Source organism: Castanea sativa, chromosome 8 (genome assembly GCF_040712315.1).
Source record: "Castanea sativa cultivar Marrone di Chiusa Pesio chromosome 8, ASM4071231v1".
NCBI lineage: Eukaryota > Viridiplantae > Streptophyta > Magnoliopsida > Fagales > Fagaceae > Castanea > Castanea sativa.
In genome coordinates, this window is record NC_134020.1 from 18,889,563 (window position 1) to 18,913,182 (window position 23,620).

Here is a 23,620-nt window from a genome sequence, read left to right on the forward strand (position 1 = left end):
CGAGAGGGCGACGAGCCTTGTGAGCCATAGTTGGCCTTTCACTGCCTTCAGATTGAGTTGGCCGAGAGAGAGGAGGCCTTGAGGATCGCTACTGCAGAGGTGGACACCTTGCAGGCTTTACTAGAGATTGAGAGATAGGGCTCCACTTCTGATTGTACGATGGAGGGGGAGCTGGTTCGCCTTTGACATTTACACCACAGACTAAAGGGGTTACCCGAGACCTAGGCTTTGACACAGTCGGGTTGCTTCGCACCCACGCTCTCGATGACCCGATTCTCTATACCAATTTTGGGTGATTGTGTCAGGCAGTGTCCAATCGCTTGGGCCATGTTTGACCTGTTGGTGCTTTTTCCTGCTTATTTTGTTTTTGCACATGAGATATGTAGTTAGTATCCCACCATGTATGGAAAGGTCCTTCGTAAATTGCTAGGCAATTGCGTAAGGCCTTCCTCTTTCTTTGTTTGAGTTCTTAAGGCATAGTCTAGTTTGTTAGGCATGCTTAGAAACTGAGAGATGGTAGGGAGAGATGTTTATGATGAAATTCAGGATGTATTTATGGGATGAGATTACATTTTTGATATTAGAATGTATGAAATAAATTTAATGGCACAATATAGGCATGTTAATGAATATGTAGGAAAATGCTTTGAAAATGCCAAACTATACAAATAAGTGATAAATGTAAAACCCAAGCATATCAATATCTCATTTTTCCAAGGATACATCCTTTTCTAGACGAATCTTTTCCTTTTCCCATTGAGGTACATTTCCCATTGGCATGAGCCAGAATATCTTGAGCGGATCACCAAGTCATGGCAGTATTGTAGACAGAGAGCAATCTCGGAGGCGTCTTTATGTCTTATCTTGGATATTGTATCCATCTAATTTTTTGATCTTGAGCAGAAATTCAAGCAGGCATAACTAATTGATTTTTCTTTTAAGACGTGACCAAACCAAGATGGCTGCCTATGTACCTTCATTAGGAAGGATCAGGTCATCATGTAGTTCAACTAACTTTTGGTTGCCTTAAATTTTGCCTAGACCACCATTTCGAGTTTTCAATCTAGCAGGCTCTCTCACGTCTCCTTTTTGTTTTTGTTCTTTTTGTTATTGTTCTTTTTTTTTTTCTTTTGACATAAAAACATAGAAATGAGGTGCACTAGGAGGCTTCTTCATGCAAAGTACCGTATGATGGCGACAAAATTGGTGGGCATATTGAAGTCATGCCTATCCATGTTGGCTAGAATCAAGGCTCCTCTGGAAAAGGCCTTCTTCACCACATATAGGCCTTCATAAGTTGGAGAAAACTTTCCTCTGTGATCATGCATGGCTTGGTTGTGCTTCTTCAAGACTAGATTGCCTTCTTTGAAGACCTTGGGTCTAACTTTCTTGTTGAATGCTCGTTTGACGCGGCGTTGGTACAACTATCCATGACACATTGCGGTCTTGCACTTTTCATCTATCATGTTCAGTTGTTCAAATTGTGAATGGGCCCATTCAGCTTCTGACAACTTTGTCTAAGATAAAATCCTGAGACATGGGATCTCTGCCTCTGTGGGGAGGACGGCCTCTATGCCATATACCAATGAATACGGGATCGTACCCATGGAAATACGAACAAAAGTGTGATATGCGCACAAAGCAAACGGCAAGTACTCATGACAATCCTTGTATGTGTCTGTCATCTATACCAAGATTTTCTTTACGTTCTTGTTAACGGCTTCCACTGCACCATTCATTTGAGGGCGATAAGGAATCGAGCATCTGTGCTCGATCTTGAATTGTTGGCAGAGTTGCTGGATCGTTTTTCTGTTTAGGTTTGTCCCATTATCTGCAATGAGCTCTCCCAGCATGCCATAGTAGTAAATAATGTTGTGTTTTAGGAACTGAGCTACCACTGCTTAAGTGACGCTCTTGTATGAAGCGACTTTCACTCTCTTTGTAAAATAATCGATGGCCACTATGATGTACTCATGACCATTTGAAGCTTTCGAAATCACAGGTCCGATGACATCCATACCCCAAGCTGAGAAAGGCCATGGTGTTGCTAAAGAGTGTAAAGGTTGAGGAGGAGCGTTCTTCCTGTCTTGATAGGCTTGGCAACTTTGGCATGTCCTCACATGTTTAATACAATTTCTTTCCATGGTGAGCCAGTAGTAACCAGCTCTCATGATCTTGTGGGCCAACAGGGGTCCATTGGGATGAGCTCCAAGTAGGCCTTCATGCATCTCTTCCATCATATAATTAACCTTGGGGGCATCTACGCACCGAAGCAGGGTAGAATCGTGGTTCCTTTTGTACAAGACTTCTCCACTCAAGAAAAATTGGTAGGCCATGCACCGGATAAACTTCTTTTCACTGTCTGTTGCACCGAACAGGTACTCGTTGTTCTTGATATAAGCCTTGATATCATGGTACCATGGCTTTCTGTCGATTTTGACTTCGACATTCATGCATTCTTCGATGTTCATGCAATGGGCTAGCACACCCTAAACTTCTATGCGTAATTGCCGTATATCATCTCCTTCTAATAACTTGACCATGCTAGCCAGGGTGGCTAAGGCGTTTGCAAATTGGTTGTGTGCTTGGGGCAAATAGGCAAATGTGATGTTCCGAAACTTTGGAATGAAGCGGCTAACACATTTCTGATATGGAATCAACTTGGTGTCTCAGGCTTGCCATTTTCCTTTGATTTAGGAGATGATCAATAGGGAATCTCCAAAGATGCTCAAGTCATAGGCGCCGAATTCTAGGGCCACTTACAAGCCGACTATGCATGCTTCATATTTTGTGATGTTGTTGGTGCAATTAGAATTCAGCTTGACTGAAACAGGGAGTTGCTGGCCCTTGGGGGAAACTAAGATTGCTCCCACTCCATTTCTAGTAGAATTGGTGGCTCTATCAAAATAAAGCTTCCAACCATGGTTCCACACTGTTTGGCTCTGGTTCTAGTGCCATGATATCCTCATCAAGGAAGACGGATTTTGAAAGTTCTAGATCATTTAGCGGCAGGTCCACTAGGTAGTCGGCTATGGCTTGGCCCTTGATGGCCTTTCTTGTCACAAACACAATGTCGAACTTGGAGAAAAACATTTGCCAACGGGAGATCTTCCTTGTAAGAGTTGGATTTTCAAAGATGTACTTAATGAGATCCATACGGGAAATGAGGCGTGTGGTGTAGTAGAGCATGTATTGCCGCAATTTGTACGAGGCCCAGACTAAGGTGCAACATGTCTTCTCAATGGCGATGTAGTTGATCTCACAAGTGGTGAACTTCTTGCTTAGATAGTAAATCTCCTTTTCTTTCTGATTGGGCTCAACCGCTTGGCCTAAGATGCAGCCTATGAAGGTTTTCTATACCACTAGGTAGAGGATCAATGGATATCCCGACATCGTGAGAACCAGAACCGGAGGGTTCAATAAATATTGCCTGATCTTGTCAAAGGCCGCTTGGCAATCATCTGTCCATTCTATTTTTTTGTCTTTCTTCAAGTGCTTGAACAACGGATCACATATGACAGTCAACTATGCTATGAAGCAGGCTATGTAGTTGAATTTTCCTAAGAAGTTGATAATCTATTTCTCGGTTTGCAGTGTCAGCATGTCCTAGATAGCTTGGACTTTTGCGGGGCCCACTTCAATTCCTCTTTGGCTGACTATAAAGCTGAGCAATCTCCCTGAACTAGCTCCGAAGATGCACTTGTTAGGGTTGAGTCTCAATCTGTACTTGACAAGGCACTTGAATAGCTTTCTCAAATCTACCAAATGATCCCTGAAAGTGCGAGATTTGATAATTATATCATCTACGTAGACTTCGATCACTTTGTGCATCATATTATGGAACAAGGTTACCATGGCTCACTGATAAGTAGCGTCAGCATTCTTTAGGCCGAATGGCATGACGTCATATGCATAGGTTCCCCAATGAGTGGCGAATGCCGTCTTAGCTTTGTCTTCTTCGGCCATTTTGATATGATTATAACCTGAGAATCCATCCATAAAGGAGAACATGTTGGTAGCAGTATTATCGATCGGTGTATCAATATGCGGCAATGGGAAATTGTCCTTAGGGCTAGCCCAGTTCAAATCTTTATAATCAATGCACATGCGTACTTTATCGTCTTTCTTAGACATGGGAACAATGTTGGCGACCCAATTTGAGTAGGCTATTGAGGTAAGGAAACTGAGTTTCAATTGTTTTTCTACTTCTTCTTTGATCTTCAAAATGATCTCAGATTTCATCCTTTGAAAGGACTGCCGCACTGGCGGGGCATTCTAGCTTAACTAGGATCCTGTGCATGACAATCTCAGTATCTAAGCCTGGCATGTCTTGGTAGGACCAAATGAATATCTCTCTGAATTCCTTAAGTAGCGCAACGAGCTCAGGTTTAATGTCTTAGGGAAAGTTCACCCCAATCTTGACGATTTTTTCATTCTCGCCTTTGTCAACCAGGTTAACAGTTTCTATCTCTTCTATGTTGGACTTGGACCCCTCATTTCTCTGTTTAGAGATTCCAAAATATCACGAGGTAAATTCAGAATCTCTTTTAATCCTTTAATATCATGATCCAACTCTATTATCTCATTCATGTCATCAATATCCTCGGTATGGCAACAGGCTGATGTACCCGCTTGGGAATTAGAATAGATCCTATAGGACAGAACATATACGGAGAAACATAACACAATTTGCACACACATATTCATAGGAAAGCAGATAAAGAAGCAAATGCAAGAATTTCCTGAATAATATGCTGGATAATTTCATTAATGGATTATAGATAGGGAGCTAACAAAGTTCATGCCTGATAATGATAAAAGGGAAATGTTTTTTTTTGTTTGTTTGTTGATAGGCCAAAAATGTATTGACCCCTTGTGATTAATTAATTGATTGATTGGCTTTTATTAATTAATCTAATTAACATACAATGTACGTGGCAGCACAAACAAATCACCAAATAACTGAATGCAGCAGAAAATAAAGTTGACATGATGATTTGTTTACGAATGGGGAAAACCTCCAACGCAAAAACCCCACCAGGTGATTTTAAGGTCACTATTCCCGAGAATCCACTATTATCAAAACAAGCAGTTACAAGTAAAGGAATCCTAGTATCTTATACCAACCTATAGTTGAACCCTTACCCCAATACAAAATTGGACTTGTTTTGTAGTGACAATTTCTTCTTGTATTGCATGGCCCCCAGCATGTGACCAACCAATCTGATGCACGGATCCTAGTACGCGACTTGATCACCAACTTGAGAAGGATGTTGGCTGCAAAGTTCTTCTATTCATCGCACGATGAAGATCATGAAATTGCTTGGTCACAAAACCCTACAGTGAACAAACACAGAAGCTTCTTTAAGAGAAAGAAGAACTAGGGTAAATTCTGTCTCTGGTCACAATTTGCATGAACAACACTTTGTTCAATACTCGCGCAACCTTTGACGGCCCTTAAAATAATCCTTATATATGTTTAGGGTTGTGAGAAAAGAAAGCCCAAACATTCATTCACGAATTGGGTGAAAATTTGGACAGATATCCTATCTGTTGAGCAGCTGTCGAGCCTCGGGCTGAAACAGCTTCTTAAACCTCAATAGTTACTAGTTGTTGAGATTTAAAATCCTACACTTCAATACTTGAATCTTGGATAGACTTGCATAGCTCTAACACTTGGACTTGAAACCTTGTTTCTTGAAGTATTAAACACATCCTAAATCTACCCAAATACAAGTAAAGTATGTTTTGTCAAAGGATTAGCCAATTACATAAAATGTTGACATATGTTCCTAACATGAATCACGTATGTCCTAACAATCTCCCCCTTTGGCAATCCATGACCAACTCATAAATGAACAAATGAACATATGAGAGAAGTCATAAATCACTCAACTCATACTCACTTGTTAAGTATAGTAAAATCTATCCTAACACAAACTCTTGAAAAACTTTGCAAGAAGAGAGTTCATGGCAAGGAAGACTTTGACAACCTATATTTCTGAAACACTTTAAACAAAACTCATCAAGGCATCTTATTGTGAAACATAAATAAAAGATTGCATACAATATATAAGAAGCATGTGCATAAGGAGAGAAAAGAAACAACACATGAAAAGATAGGTGAAAGGACTGTAATAACAACCTCAAATTTATATATATAAGCAAGTAAAAGGTTTGCTATCACAACATGATCACAAGATCTAAGGTACGTAAACAATTTATCTAAAATAGAGAGAAAAGAAAAAGATACATAAAGTCCTCACTACATCCCTCAACAAAGATATACACTCCCCCTAACAAAAATCTCTTAAGTACTAACTCTCCCTCTATGTAAATGACTACTCTCATATCCAAAACTATTCCCCCTTTTTGTCACGAGTGACAAAGGGTAAGTACATCAAGTAGACATCTCATCAGCACTAGAAGAGCTAGCACCATCATCCTCCACATTAGTAGCATTAGCATCGGCATCATCGTCCTCATCCTCAAAAGCCTCTAGAGTAGGAAGAGGAGAAGCAACGAAGCCACCCATGACAGTCTGTCGTCGTGCAATACGACCAACACGGGTGTTCACCTGACATAACTCATCACTGAGAGTGTCAAGGCAAGCATCCATGCGCACAAGCTGTGCCATAATGTCCTCGAGAGCCACTTTACTAGCTAAAGAAGAAGGAGCGGAGGTGGATGGAGCTGTCAAAGTTGGAGGAATTACCTTCCCTGGCTGCCTCGAATGTAGCTGCACCTCACTCCGTTTAATGATAGCGGCGTCTATTACACACATGATATGGAAGTGGTCAGAACTAGGAAAGGAGACAGAAAAGTGCCGAAGAATCCTCATGATAGCCGAAGGAAATATGAGCTTATCACGGGTCTCTGTATCCTATTGACATTAATGAGGGAAAGAATGAAATGAGAAGGGAAGTCTATAGTGAGATGCTCTAAGAGGGAAAACAAAAACCGAGCACGGGGCTTTGTAATGGAGTTATAGTGAGACAGAGGCTGCAAAACAAAGGTCATAACTGTGTTAATATACCTAGGACCTTTAGTAAAGGCCGAACAAGGAGTGAACTGATGATCACCCCAATCAGAAGGATGCTCACAAAAAGATGACATAAGCCCGTCTTTGGACACAGTCCTCAGATGATCACAATTAGGGTAGTCAGGATGCGCTACCCTGGGGACATGGAGCACGTCGGATACTATATTCGGTGTGACCACAATGCATGGATACTGATCAAATCTATGCATGTTGGAGTAGAACTCATGTATGATCATAGATGGATAAGTGATCGGGATGTCACACAGTGACTGCCAACCCCTACTATGAATGACAGTGGGTAGGTCAGTGTTAGAGAAGTCCGATAAAATGACTTGGCGCTCCGAATGAATGCCTCATCTAGAAAAGTTCTCCGAAAAGTCCTATCAGGCTTTATCATCACAGAACCAAACATGGGAAGAGGTAGGATTAGAAGAGGATGCCCCGAAACGAAGAGGGTTTCGAGATGGAGTAGATTTTCGTTTAGGTGCCATAGAGCAACTAATCGAAATAAGAAGAGAGGGAGAAAGAGAGACATGCAAAAAAGTACCAATCACAATCACAATCAATATATAAGAATATAGAGAATGTAAGGTACGTATGCAAGAAAATGCATGAGCATGTGATATGCAATAGTAATTCATCATAGGCTCAGCCCAATCCAAACCTACCAGCACATAATCATTGCAACAAGGTAAACACACACCTAAAATGCATGAAACATTGTTATAATGCAAATGTGATGAAATGCATGATGATTTAATGCCATTTTCACAAAGCCCATCCCAAAAATTTCAGAAAAACTTCATCAATTTTGAAAAACCCAAAATGTTTTCAAAAACCCCAAAAAGTTTGGTCAAATGCATGAAATGCATGAAGAATGAAGGATTTAGGACCCTTACTAGTGAAGAAATACTTAATCTAGGCCGAAAAATCCTTGAGGATGAAGTTTGGAGTGAGAAGAGTGTGTTTGGGAGGTGAAAAGACTAAAAACAATTGAAAGAGATCGAGAAGAAATGAGGAAAATTTGCGTGGATCCTATTTATAGAATCTCTTAATTCTTGACAAATCGAGAGGTGTCAAGCTTTAAAGGCTTGAAGAGATCCAACTATCAAGCAGCTATCCAGAAGTGTCCACAGCAAAAAAGGCTCGATAGATTGAGGAGCTATCGAGCATCTATTGAGGGGACAGAAACTTTCTTGATGGATCGAGGAGCTATCGAGAAGCTATTGAGATTGTGATAAAAAGAAACTGAAGAGCTCGATAGATAGCCTAAGTGTCAAGAGGTGTCGAGGAGCTGTCGAGATTGCCTTAAAAATAGTTTTTCAAGAAGAGAAAAACACATACATGAATGCAATCAAACATGCAACTCAACCAAGGATCCAAACAAAATTTTAGTCTCTCAAAACACCTCTCAATCAAGAAAAATGTAAGCACATAGATCCAAAAACAGACACACACACTAAACTGTTAGGATTAGTGCCCTTAAATCCTATTGTGTGATGTTATGTATGATATTATGTATGACATTATGTATGACATGATGTATGACTTAATATTGTGATTGATAAAGTTATTTTATTATTATATAAAATAATGGTAACATGAATATGGGACATTATCATATAGTCCATGAGATGCATTGTATGTGATTTATGTGAAAAGTCACAGAAGATGTAAATCACAAGTTCTTTGTAAACTCAGAATTTATAGTTCGTAGTCGGTGATGAAATCGGGCATTTCATCTGCGAAGACTATAACGTATCAACTAAGATGATTTGTCTTGATCATGGAAGTGGAGACTTCTAGTTAATATGTTGATATGTTTTAAGAGTTAAAACATATTGAACAGGACCGCTGTGAGATTTATTATTATTCTAACGACTGTCAAATGAATAATAAATCTCACGACTTCTATTTGCATGAACTCTTAATCCTGAGAGAATAATGGACCTGATCAAGAGGTGTGGGTTGCTTTGATATATCAAGAGTGAGATCCAAAGTAACGGTCAAAACCTCAGTATGTTGGGCAGCCACATTTAGTGTTGATGGAACATATATTCTTAAGATGGAATTAATAGTCTCTTGATGGAGATATAAAATATTCCCTTGAGATAAGTTTAATGGGTTCAGTTATTCAGAGAGTTAGGCCTAACCACTTTAGTAAGAAATTACTAAAGTATATATTTATGAAATTGGATTTCATAAATATATAATGAATAATTTTAAAGAATTAAACCGGGTACTCAAGGATAAGATGTAGTAATTTACAAAGTGGCAGTCTACATTTATGATTTTGTATTACTACGAATATTTTATGAAGAGGTTGCATGTATAATAAAGTCTTGGGATATAATTTATTAATAAGGCCTAGAGTGCAATTATATTTATATAGTGGTATTAAATATAATTAATGGTAACTTTGGACTTGTCAAGAGTTGACGGAAAAGCCTAAGGCCCATTGGAGCTAGTGTCTTATTGGTCCCTTTTGGTCCCACTCCAAGCCACACATTAAAGCCCAATTGGAAAGGCCCAATAGGCCAACCCAATTAGATAATCAGTTAGTTATAAAGGGAGAAACATACAGAATTTTGATTGGTGAAAGAAGAGAAAATAAGAAACGGTGTGTGTGAGAGAGTGTGAGACACACTTTCATTCTCCCTTGAAAACTGATTGAGAGACCACACATCTTGGGGGTAAAGTGGAATTGGAGTGAAGATTAAAAGTGTTCCCAAGTGCTTCTAATCTTTGTTTTGAATTTCTCCACACCAAGGTACGCCATCTTGTTCTTAAATTCTGAGATTTACATAGTGCACGTTATCAATCATGAATGAAATAGATCCTTGTTTGTTGCTTCCGCTATGTGGTTTGTATGAAATACAAAACCAGAATTTTTCCTTCATAAACAAGTCTAACTGATTTTATATTTCAAAAAAAAAGTTAAGACAGTTTAGTGAGCATACATTAACACATGTAAACCTAGTGATGGCTAACTTACATTATACCTGCACATGTATCAAAAGTAGCAAAGAATATTGCGTGTTATGTGTGAAAAATATCACAAGATTGCATAAGTGTCTCTATGTTATGACAATTTGAGATATGAGTAAATTAATTTAACTCACACACGATCATAATTGCTTGATGGGGACTATCACCTTCGAGGTATATTCTATAACTCCCACATCTCCTAGAATACACGCTTGCAATCATGTTTTAAAGCTTTTTAATTCTTTTTGCTTTAATTTTTCTTTACATATTTTTCTTTTATTAAGCATATCATGCATGGGGATACAAGAGAGAGAAAAGAAATACCCAATTATGTTAAGCTTTTTGACATTGCACTTTTGCTATGCCAAAGCATACATATGTCATTTCATGATTGGTAGGCAACAATGGTGAGATGGTTATTTATGCCTTTCTCTTAGGATTTTTTAGTCCTTCCCATCAAAAAGAGTGATACGAGTGTTAAGTATAAGAGCTAACTTAATCTTACTCATCACAAACAAAGAGCCACAAAGCTCACTTGCTTAGTTATGCATAGAGATGCTCATCTAAGTTACAAGAGATACAAAGTTTAGAAAACTTTATTTCATTGGCCATTCAAGTTACACAAGTACCAATGTATACAAACACACACTGTTTTTGTAGTTTTCCGATTTTTCAATTTTTTAATTTTTTTTTTGAATGAAAGCAAAATAAAACAAAACTGAAAAACAAACAAACAAAAACATGTCAAACAAAGCAATGCATAAAAACTAGATTGACTCAAAATAAGAAAGCAAAACACTCAAGTAAAGCAAGAACAAAAACAAGAGGGGGAGAGAGAGAGAAAAAGTGACTAAATCACTTGGAGCATTTTTCCTTCCACACCTTGGAAGAACCTTTCCTTTTGGTGAACCCTTGAACTGGCAGAGAGGGGGAAGAATTGCAACCATTCAAGTTCGTAAGGAACATGAGGGCCTTAAGGAGATCTCCAAAAGGAGCAAGAGAGGATGAAAACTGACTCAAGTTTCCTAAAGAGACCACGTTGTTGCTTTGTTGACTGGCTTGCCACTTGTAGCAATTTGGTTGAGTGTGTCCAGTTGCTCTACAGTAATGACAGAGATGTTGCTTCTTCTCTTTGGACTTTTGAGCATTATTCTTCTTAGCCCTAGGGTTTTTGGTTTCCTTCTTAGCAAGCTTAGGGGGTGCTCCTAAGATAAATTTACCCTTGTCTATGTTCTCACTAGCTATCATAGTTTTAGCATCATTATTCTCAAATTTAATATTGTTAGCAGGAGAAACAAAAACAATAGTACTAGAAGAAGCATTATTAGGAGAAGAGAAATCATACCCTAAACCGATTCGATCAGAGGCAGATTTCTGCATACTGAGCATCTCATCAAGCTTTGCACATGAGGTCCTCTCCAATTGAGCTCTAACTTGGAACATAATAGGCCAAAAATGTATTGACCCCTTATGATAGATTAAGTTGATTAATTAGCCAAGTTTAATTAATTAATCAATTTAACATGCAAACACGTGGTAGCACAAACAAATCACCAATAAACTAATGTGTAGCAGAAAACAAATTTGACACGGTGATTTGTTTACGAATGGAGAAAACCTCCAAGGCAAAAACCCCACCAGGTGATTTTAAGGTCACCACTCCCGAGAATCCACTATTATCAAAACAAGAGGTTACAAGTAAAGGAATCCCAGTACCTTCTACCAACCTACAGTTGAACCCTTACCCCATTACCTAATTGGACTTGTTCTGTAGTGACAATCTCTCCCTTTTGATGCACGGCTCCTAGCACGTGACTAACCAATTGCGCGGATCCCAGTACGCGACTTTAATCACCAACTTGAGAAAGATGTTGGTTGCAAAGTTCTTCAGTTCATCCACACTATAAAGAACAAGAAGATACTTGGTTACAAAACCCTACGATGCACAAAACACAGCAGCTTCTTCACATTAGAGATGAACTAGGGCAAAACTAGGTTTCCGGTCACCCTTGTGAAATATGCTCTTGTGCAATTGTGTTCTCAGCTGTGCAACCTGATATGGCCTTTAAAATAATCTTTTTATATGTCTAGGGTTATGAGAAAAGAAGGCCTAAAGACATATTTACAGATTGGAATCAAAACAGATCTGAAATTCTGTTTTTCTTAAACCTCGAAAGATAGCAGGTGTCGAGATGCTATTAAGCAACTGTCGAGCCACGGGGTTGGAACAGCTTCTTAAGCTCGATAGATGCTAGCTGTCGAGCTTTAATGACAGGAACTTCTTCAGCTTGTTTCTTGGACAGACTTGCATGGCTTTAACACTTGATCTTGAAACCTTGTTTCTTGAAGGATTAAAAACATCATATACCTAAATACAAGCAAAGTGCGTTTTGTCAAAGGATTAGCCAATTACATAAAAGAATGACATATGTTCTTAACAAGTGAAACACATATGTCCTAACAGAACAGTTCCGCCTCAAGCTTCTTGGTCTTCTCAGCCAAGAAATTGTTTTCAAATCTCAGTGCTCCAATAGTCTGATTGGCTTCATCAAACTCTGTGGAGAGTTGGTCTCGTTCAAGCTTCACATCACTGAGTTTCTTGGTGGCCAACCTATACAGCTTCTCATGCTTTTCCGAGACCTTGTATAACTTTACATAGGCTATGTGGATATCATCTTGCTCATCCATCTTCTCAAAATTTGATTCTACCAAGTTTTCTTCTTTATCCACATCTTCTACAATCCCCTCAGTAGGATTAATAGTGGCGATGAAGGCATTTAGGATTCTAATATCTTCATTATCAGAATCATCTTTAGGTTCAATGTCACTCAAGGTAGCAACAAGTGCCTCGCTTTTCCTAATGGACTTGAGGCACTCTTGTTTCATGTGACCAAATCCTTGACACCCGAAACACTTGGGTCCTAAGGGAAAAGTTACTGACCACCATCCCTAGCATCCTTCTTCCCTTTGTCTTGGCTCTTAAATTGAGAAGAACTTGATTGCCTACAGTCCTTGTCAAAGCTCTTTGCATTGGCATTTTTCATGAATTTCTTGAATTTTCGGGTGATGTTGGACTTCATTTTAGAATCTTCATCGTCAGAAGACTCATATGTGTCATTGCTCTTAGCCTTTAATGCCATGCTCTTGCCCTTACTCGACTTACCAATCCTTATCAATCCTAACTCATAGATCTGCAGATTACCAACTAGCTCTGTCAAAGGAATCTTGTCAATATCCTTTGATTCCTCTATCACGGTGATCTTGGCATGAAATCTCTCGGGCAGAGATCTGAGCACATTTCTCACAATCTTAGGTTCGGGAATGGTTTCCCCAAGATTAAATGTTGAGATCACTATGTCCTTGAGCTTGGCATAGAACTCATCAAATGACTCATCCTCCTCCATCTTGATTTCTTCAAAGCTAGTAGTGAGCCTTTGAAGGTTCGAATCCTTGACAGCCTTAGTTCGTTGATAGGTTGTTTGGATAATGGTCCATGCTTCCTTTGCAGTTTCAGTGGAGGATATCTTCTTGAACTCCTCATTGTGACCGCATTGAATAAAACATTTAATGCCCTACTGTTGAAATTTGCCGCCTTGATCTTTGCATCATCCTAGTCGGCCGATGCTTCATTCGGCTTGGTCCAGCCTATCTCCACAGCTTGCCACACTTTCTCATCTAATGACTGCAAGAAAGCTCTCATGCGTACTTTCTAGTATGCATATTTAGTACCATCAAATAAAGGAGGTACAATGAGTGACTGTCCTCTATCCATGAAAAACAGGAGTCAATGGATCACACAGCAAAGATTAAAACCTAATCTGAGTGTGCCTGATAGGCTAAAAATTTATTGACCCCTTGTGACTAATTAATTGATTAATTAGCCAACTTTATGAATTAATCAAATTAATATGCAATGTATATGGCAGCACAAACAAATTACCAAATTACTAAATGTAATGGAAAATAAAGTTGACACGGTGATTTGTTTACGAATGGGGAAAACCTCTAAGACAAAAACCCTACCTAGTGATTTTAAGGTTACCACTCCCGAGAATCCACTATTATCAAAACAAGTGATTACAAGTAAAGGAATCCTAGTACCTTATACCAATCTACAATTGAACCCTTACCCCAATACACAATTGGACTTGTTCTATAGTGACAATCTTTTCTTGTATTGCACGGCTCCCAGTACGTGACTAACCAATCCGATGCGCGGATCCCAGTACGTGACTTGATCACCAACTTGAGAAGGATGTTGGTTGCAAAGTTTTTCTATTCATCACACGATGAAGATCATGAAGTTGCTTGGTCACAAAACTCTACGGTGTACAAACACAGCAGCTTCTTCAAGAGAAAGAAGAACTAGGGCAAATTCTGTCTCTGGTCACAATTTGCATGAACAAGACTTTGCTCAATACTCACGTAACCTTTGATGGCCTTTAAAATAATCCTTATATATGTTTAGGGTTGTGAGAAAAGAAAGCCCAAACATACATTCACGAATTGGATGAAAATCAAAAATGAAAATATGTTTTTCATAAATTTCGACAGATACCCTATCTATCGAGCAACTATCGAGCCTCGAGCTAAAACAGCTTCTTAAACCTCGATAGATACTAGATGTTGAGATTTAAAATCCTGCACTTCAATACTTGAATCTTGGACAGACTTGCATGGCTTTAACACTTGAACTTAAAACCTTGTTCCTTGAAGTATTAAACACATCCTAGATCTACCCAAATACAAGTAAAGTGCGTTTTGTCAAAGAATTAGCTAATTACATAAAATGTTGACATATGTTCCTAACATGAATCACATAGGTCCTAACATTTTTTTTTTGGAAATGAATTGGAAAATGCAAGTAAGAAATGCGAAAAGTAGGTAATAAACATGGAAAAAAAACTAGATATGCTATTTCAACTCTTTTATACAATTGGAGGACCCAACCACACGATGATGGAATACTCCTTACTTAGCCGGTGTAATCACAAAGCAACACTTAATGGTCTAATGGCCTACTGTCTTGCCTGGCACATAGGGCCTAATAGTAGAAGTCAGAACATCCTTCAGGGATATGATAGCATTCATTGAGAATTCCTCAGGACACAAGCAGATGAGACAAGCCAAATACGATTCCTCTTATCATGATTCCTGTTCCATTTCTGATCTGATGACCTCGGTCGGAGCCGGAAAAGTGACTCTGATGTGGGGAATAGGCATCCCTTGGTCAAATGCACTTCCTTTTCTTTCCCTTGGAAGCTTTGAAAAGTTCTTCATCGGAAGGGTTGTAGCCTAGATCGAATCTTCCTTTGTTGTTTGGGAGCTCAATCAAAGAAGCCTTCCCATGTCCTACAGCACCAAGGCCTTGGCCCAACTGATAGCCAAATTTGAGCATCTCCTTGGTAGCCATTAAAGTGGTAGAGGGCCATGTTGACTTGAGTTTTGGAGCTTTGTAAATCATAGGGACTACCTCAAAACTGTGGAAAGTTGCCTCTAGAAAGGCATTAGCATCTATGTAAGGGAAAGAAGCCTCCTTGAAGATGGATTAGGGCTTTTCAGCCATAACAGTGATCATCTGATCCTCAAAAGGGTACTTGAGCCTTCGGTGAAGGGTAGAAGCAACCGCACCTGCGGAGTGTAGCCAAGGCCTCCCTAGGAGCATGTTATACAGGGAATCCACCTTGATGACTTGGAAGATGACCACGAAAAACCTGGGGTTGACCCCGATTGTTAATTCGATCTCGCCTTGCACCTCGAGGAGAGTGCCATCAAAGGCTCTAATGATCATGGTGTAAGGTCGGATAAGAGAGGTATCCATATTCAATTGCTCTATGGTAGATATTAGGCAAACATTCAATGTCGATCCATTGTCAATCAACACTTTGGAGATGATCATGTCCTTACACCTTACTATAATGTGCATGGGCAAAGTATGCCCTCTTCCTTCTGGAGGTAACTCCTCATCTGTAAAAGAGATCTGGTTGGTGGCCAACACCATTGAGTCCACACCCTCAAAAGCAGATTCTGTGGCATTCGTAGGAACACTTGTCTCTTTTAACAATTTCAAGAGAGCCTTACGTGAACCTCGAAAGATAGCAATAGCGCCAAGATAGAAATCTGAGCTGGCGACTTGTTTAGCTACTGAATCACACTGTATTTTGAGTGTTTTATAATTTTCAAGAATTCCTCGGCTTCCTCGGTTGTGACCTTGTTCTTGACGGGTTCGGGTGTACCCTTGCTAGCCTTTTTCCTTCTCTTTTCTAGCTCCTCAGGAGTATAACAATGGCCATACTTAGTAAGCCCCGATAGACCTAAAGAGATATTGAAGCAGACCTTCTCTTTCCAGTTCGAGTGGAGATCAAGGACACCTTGTATTTCTATGGGACATGATGGTTATCCTTATAAGGGAATAGCTTCGGCATGCGAATGATAACACCCTCCTGAGTTTGCAAATTAGGGGCTATGGAAAACATCCTCAGATTAATGACCACTGGACTTGGCAGAATGGCTTCAAGAGCTTTTGAGTCGGATACCCTAGAGATTCCTAAGGCGGGCTTTAGCAAAATAAGAGGGTCGAAACCTCAGATAGCGGGAACAATGGTGGTTCCCTCTTGCATTGCTGATGAAGCTGGCCTTGTGACCGCAGGTAACACATGAACTAGAGGAGCGAATCCCTCGATAGTTGGTGGGGCTTGCCCTTTTCCTAAATCTGATGACCCTAAATCTGCAGGTGATTCTACGATATCCTCAATGACCACTGAAGAGGGAGGTGCTAAGGTAGCCTTACCAAGGTGTTTCTCTAGATATTCTTCCCAATCCTTCCTTAAGCCAACTGATATAGCATTGCAACTAGTTCTAGACTGGGCAACTAGAGGACATAGGCTGGCTGTCATGTAATCACCTCTTTGTACAATTTCCCTTTCGATCCAGATGATACTGTGGCTGATTAGACTTTGAACTTATGCTCGGAGCGCTTTACAGTTGAACAGGGCATGCCTATCTCCACTTTCACAAAATGATCAAATTCCCCAATCAAATTCTGGAGTCCCTATACCCTTAATATCAAGGTGGCTCTCTTGGACCAAGGCCTCAAGTAAGGCCTTCCATGGAAATGACAGTGAGGAGAAGTCTGGAACCCTTTCTCCCATTATGATGATGGTGTTCACATTCCCTTCCTGATGGGGAGGCAAATGGTTAGTGATAATGTTCGGAGTGACTGCATTATCAAATTGTATCAATTTGTTGTCAATGAGATCCTGGACATGGTCTCTCAACTGGTAGCATTCTTCTAGAGTATGCCCCTCGGCCCCAAAATGGTGTTTACACTTCTTAGATGGATCAAAACCAGGTGATGGAGGGCCTTCTCTGGTTCGGTAGAATATCAGGGTCACCAGTTTCCTTTCTAGCAGGTAAGGATAAAGATTTGTCGTAGGCATGGGTAACGGAGTGTACTTTCAGTTTTCCCGCCTGAAGGGATAAGGAGGGTTTGGCCTCCCTCTCTGATTTAAGGCTCAGTTAGGTGTTTGAGTGGGCTGAACCTGTTACTGATAAGGTCTAGTAGCTGGGGTAGCATAGGTAGAAACAGTACGCCTAGGCCTCTCTAGTGCATTTTCAACCATGTGAAAGTCGGCTTCCTTAGTCTTACGGCTTGTCAATTTCTTAACCTGTTGTTCAACCATGGAGCTCAAGGATTCGGGACCCATGATCTTCTTGCTACTAATACCCTCATTGATACGCTTCTCAATAGGGATGAGGCTAGCGAAATGAGTGACTTGGGTGCTGATCATCTTCTCATAGTAAGGAGGCTTGAGGTTGTCAATGAACCATTTGATCATCTCATTTTCCATCGTGGGGGTTGCACTTGTGTGACTAGCTCATGCCACCTCTGGGCATACTCTCGAAAATATTCCCCATTCTTTTCCTCTGTTCTCATAAGGATCGTGCGGTCAGGAGCTATCTTAGTGTTAAACCGGTAGTATTCCAGGAAAAAGTTGGCCATTTCCCTCCAACTAGAGGTTTTTCCCAATCTTGCATACCATGTGGCCACGGGGTTGATCAAACTATCAAGGAAAATCTAGCAAAGCAGAGGGTGATTATCCCCATAGGGAGCCATTTTCCTACAGAACGTGTGCAAGTGTGCGCAAGGGTCTCCAGTACCATCATAGTTAACGAACTTTGGCGCCTTGAACTTGGGAGGCATAATGACCTGAGGGAAGTTGGTTAGACTATCTAGATTAATGCTTCCATGGGTGTTGGAGCCCATTATGATATGAAGTTTTTTGGCTAGAGTTTCCACTTGGCTTTTGACTTGGCCATACCCAGATTCGGGGTTCTTGTCCTTAAAAGGATTTGTTTCCTGGTCATCACCCTGGGGTGGTACATTGTGGCCCTAATTCTGTACTGGTGGGGGCTGATTTTCATTCTCAGTTAGGGGACCTCCTTGAGTGTGACCGGAGGAGTTCAGTCCTCCTCCTACAATTAGTTATTGCATTATGCGCATCAATTCTAACATTTGCTCCTTTAGAAGAGTAATCTCCTGAGCATTTTCCTCATAGGGAGAGGTACCACTAGTAGACATCGCTCTTGCGCGAGACCTAGTGATGATGGGATCACGATGTGGTGGTAGCTTAGCTTGTTTCTTTTTAGCAATCTTTTGATCCTGTGAATGGATAGAAAGTGACAGAGACGGGGTGCATTTGACAATGTGGAAACATAACACCAAAATCAAGTCAGTTCATGTCCTTGTTATTTAACATGCACCTAACATTTTCAGAAAAAATATGGCTTTTCACCCTTGATTGGGCATTTATCATGGTGAGTTTCTACTATGATACAAGATTAATGCACAAGGTTGGCAAGTAACCAAAACTTTCATGATATGCTTGGTAATACGGGAAGGACCCTTCTTTTGATTACATGCTGGTACAAGACTTGTATTTACAAAGCTGAGTTCATCAGCTCTAACAGTGGGCCTTTTATAATACAAAGAAATGCAGTTGCGAGGGGAAGCTCGGCTCCCAACAATGTGGACTTTTCGGGAAGCTCTCGGACAGTTGGATTTCTTAGACCTTGGACAACATGAATCTCTTGGACCTTTGGATCTCTTGGGGGAGCCCTTGGATTCTTGACATCTAGGTCTTCTTGGCAATTTTGACCTCTTGACAATTTGGGCAACATGGACCTTTTGGACCTTTGAATCTTTTGGAGGAGTCCTTGAATTCTTGACATCTAGGGATCTCTTTAATAATTTGGAAAGCTCTTGAACTCTTGACTCTTTGGGATTTTGACAGTTTTTTTGGTAGCGTTTTCCTAAAACGGAGTTTCAGTTACTTACCATAAATTTTATCTTTGCACAATTAGGTGACGGAACCATTTAGTGTATGCATGAGGGCCCTTGTAGGGTTGTAAACTCTTAGGGATAAGGTATGATCTAGCATATACAAACAACGGGGTTGCTTTCCCTAGGGTTTAACCATGGATGTTGTGCTTAACAAGATAGAAGGAACCTGGAGTAGAGCACAATTTCTTTAGTTCAAGTAAAAAGGGCGCACCTATTACAAAACACTTTCCCTTGACCTCTAGTCCTAAAAAAGTATCCTTTCCTAGTCTTGTATGTTCACTCTTTGGGTTTCACCTAGTCCTGATGGGCTCTAGGCTTGATCTAGTCCACACGAGTTTGACATAATTAGGCCAACTGTATGCAAAGGCTTAACTGGTAGGTTGTTCTTGTCCTAGGGTACTCAATAACCATACCCTTTCCTTCATGGAAGTTATGGGGTAGGAAGGATCTAGGGGGCCTTTTCAACTACTCATGTCCACCCATGGACCTAGAAGTGCCCTGGATCTAACTATGGGTAACACTGCCGATGTTTGTGTCTGGGCATTTGCAGTTGGGGTGATGAAATCCCCAACGAGATGTGACTAAGCCAGCAGTGCGGAGCCCGAGTTTGGCTAAAGAAATGTGTATATGTCATGCAATTCTTAATGATGTGGAAAGACTTTTTCAAAGCACAATAGATATATATATATATATATATGAAAGCGAATAAAGGTGTAGCGGAAATTAAATCTTGCTACCCTATGTTTGCATGTAAAGGAAAGCTGTAAAGCATGTGAGGAAAGTTGTAAAGCATGTGAGGAAAGCGGTAAAGCCCCGTGAAAATACTTCACACCCCTTCTTGCCAAAGGATTTTTTTGAAAAAGATTTTTTCTCTTTTGGAAATAGTCCACCATGATATGATAGAAGCCTTTTCCAAAAGGAAAGCCCTGGAGGCCAATGCCAATTTCGGTGTTTTTGAAAGCCAATGTTCTAAGATTATGGTTTTATCGAAAGCTCTAAAGGCTAAACTCTCATCAATCCCCAGTGGAGTTGCCAGTCTGTGGATGCCCAGCCTCGAGATGAGAACCATTGTGCCTTCATTCGACCACCTGCCATGGCGATGCTCCCGCATGCATAGGGCCCCGTTGGAGGGCCCCTTTCGATAATGATTGTGTGTGGTTCGTGCGACACTTCTGGTGCTCTCTCTCTCTTTCCTCTCTCTCTCTCTTGATGGAGGAAGGTGGGTCTATGTTTGGTGTTATGGCAGGAATCTAGGCCAAATTTTAGGGGATTACTAAAGGTGAGTGAAGTCACCACCAATCATTGGATTTTTCTAAGGTCTGATTGGTCACCTATTTCTAGTTTTTTTTATTACCGATCCTAGACAAAGAAAAATGTCATTTTTCCTAATCTAAGGTGGATGGCAAAAAATCTTGATTCTTGAGTTCGGAAGTTTGGTTATGTGTGGGGAAGGTTTTAGGCACCCCACAACGCCTGTTCGAGGACAGTCCTTTGTTTTGATAAAAACTTATTTTTGGAGATTGACAGTAAAAACTTGATTTTGGCATTGGCTTTTGGGGCTTTGCATGCATAGGGGCTTTGGGTTTGGCTTTTGAATGGGTGTGGTCCCAATCTATGCTTTCTTAAGGCATTTAGGCAAAGTACTAGATTTCCATAGTGAAAATCCAGGGACGTGTCACCTTATTTTCGCGATGGAAATTAGGCATCGCTTGCCTTAGGTGACATGGATTGTGATGATCACATTAGAAAGGGGTTGGTAGATATATATATATATATACACACACACACACACATGTCATGCACAATGCAAGCACACAGAGCATGAAAGTGAATTCCTACATCCCTAGAGCGTGGCCCAAAATATAAGTGCAGGAAAATAAATAGGGGTTGCCATACCCTAGAGATGAGGATGAATGGTACACAACATGATGTACCTAATATAAACCGTCTAAAAGAGAAATGAAGGGAAGCAGAAAGGCTGTTTAAGAGAGTACATAACCAAAGGGATAAACTTATCTCCTAAACCTACTGAACATAGCTACTTGGCTCAAATCTACATACTCGTATCCTTGCCCTCTTTGCTTGTGCCTGGGAGACCGTGCCCTAGCTCCATGCGTCCATGCTCCATGTGTGTACATACAAAGGTAGAGACAAGAAGTCAGCAGACAAGCAATGGAAAGAAAGAGATGCGTAGATAATGCGCGAAGGGTACAAAGCAATAAGTATGTGACAGCAGACATGACAAACGAAGGTAAACAGACAAGCAAACAAGTAATCAAGAAAGAAAATGAGCAGAAAGGCAAACAAAAGGTGGTGTCCGCAAGGGACATATGTAGGTTTGGATTGAATGTCCATAACTTCATTGCGTTGAAGTATGGACGACACACCAGCAAGCAAGACTCATGCATGGACATGTAAGCAAGCGTGTAAGATGCATAGAAAGCCAACGGGTGGCGCAAACAAGCATGGCGAGCATATCATCACACGGAGCGAAAAAGGGGAAAGGTATGCATGGAGCAACCTAACATTCGGAGATGTCTCCCAAATGGTTACACCAAAACAAGGCCTTATGGGCATTAGATGTAACCACACAACCACAAACCCACTAAAGGTGTCAAGCGTGGCAAGGCCTAGAACAAGAGAGGCTAACACAAGCATAAAGCGTAGAAGCAAGCAAGCATAGACATGCAAATGGGATGAGCCAAACCCATTGATATAGGCCAAGGTGTATGGACGAGGACCAAGACCATAGGGTTAAGATTGGGTCCGGACCAATAGGCCAAAACGTAAGAAAGAAAGACAAAGCAACAATAGGGCTACAATAGCACATGGCATGACAAATATAGCCTAGGTCTAGGCAAAAAAATGTGGCATGGAGTGCACAAGCTCATGGAAGATGGCATAAAGCATGTAGAGAACATAAATCCAAGCACAAGAGCATGTGAAAGCATAAATCTAGGTATATAGGCATAGGAAAATGCATGTAAACATGTAAATCCTAACACCTAAACATTGAAGAACGAGGATCCAAGCATGTAAGCATGTGAAAGCATGGATCTAACCCTATAGGCATAGGGAAATGGGCATAAACTCATAGATCAAAGCAAGCATGGTCAAACATCATACAAGCATGTGGGCGTGTAACCCTAACATCAACATAGAGCAAAAAGATGAATAAGGCACGGGAAAACATTGCATGAAGCTTAAACACATAGATCGAGACAAGTAGCATGTGAACGAGCATAGAAACATGTGGATCTAGCTAAACAATACATGGAAAAGATAGATCTAGCACAAACATATAGCACAACGCATAAAGCACGTAGATCGGAAAAAATAGCGTGTGAGCAAGCATAAAAGAACATTGATCTAAGCTAAAAACATGCTGGAAACAAGATAAAGCAAGAAACATGTCAAAGAAAGCAATAAAACATATTATTATGGCAAAAAGAGCAAGAACATGCTAGGAAAAAGATTTAGAAGGTTAGGGGTGTGGATGATAGCTAAAAAGCTACATCCACACCTTAAACCCCAAATACAAGATGTAGAATCAAGGAGAAGAAGATTGGGTACAAGAACACTACCTTGTATTGTTGGTGAAGATGCAAAAATCAAGAAACTTTGATGTGTTTTTGGGTGTTTTTTGGTGTTTGGAAGAGGGAAAAAACGTGTAGAGAAACTAGCCAAAGAGTAGAAATTCAGAAAAATGTGTTTCTCTTTAGGTTTGAAAGGTGCCTAGGACTATTTATAGCCCTGGCACGTGTTTCAAGGCGATAGCCCTTGGAGGGTCACAGGCGGCCCTTCAAGGACCGTTGGCCTCAAAAGACCTCTGATTAGATTGGTCTTAACTCCCTTGGAAAGATTTTGACTTCCTGTTTCCGAAAAGGTATGGATCTTGAAAATCTAACAGTCGGATCAAAAGTTATGGCTCTCGAAAGTTAGCGGAGCATCGATCGATGCTTCATCTCAGTTCTCGTGATATGTTGGCCATTCTATCTCCGATTTCGACCCATGAATAGTTGTTGGAATGGGAATTTGATAATCTCCGCAATGGCATTAGCTTCAACCAATTCTGACAATCGGATCAAAATTAGGGTTTTTGGGCCTGCCTAGGATCGACTTTGGGTCAAACTTGGTCAAAGCTGTCAAAATTCTCCGAGAAGCTCCGGTTTGATGTAAAACCATGAAAAATTTTTTTTTCTGGGGGGGGGGGGGTTGATCTCGTTTGAGCTTCAGTCAAATCTAGG

At 40.4% G+C, this 23,620-nt stretch overlaps 2 protein-coding genes across 2 annotated transcripts; both read right to left on the bottom strand.

The window, feature by feature from the left end:
- Nucleotides 1–1,901: 1,901 nt before the first annotated feature.
- Nucleotides 1,902–2,453, bottom strand: LOC142605958 (uncharacterized). The gene has a single exon (XM_075777383.1). It carries the CDS (start codon nucleotides 2,451–2,453, stop codon nucleotides 1,902–1,904), a length of 552 nt encoding a protein of 183 aa, XP_075633498.1.
- Nucleotides 2,454–15,578: 13,125 nt separating this feature from the next.
- LOC142605959 (uncharacterized) lies at nucleotides 15,579–16,031 on the bottom strand. Its single transcript, XM_075777384.1, has one exon. The coding sequence runs from the start codon at nucleotides 16,029–16,031 to the stop codon at nucleotides 15,579–15,581; it is 453 nt and encodes a 150-aa protein (XP_075633499.1).
- Between the last annotated feature and the right edge of the window lie 7,589 nt (nucleotides 16,032–23,620).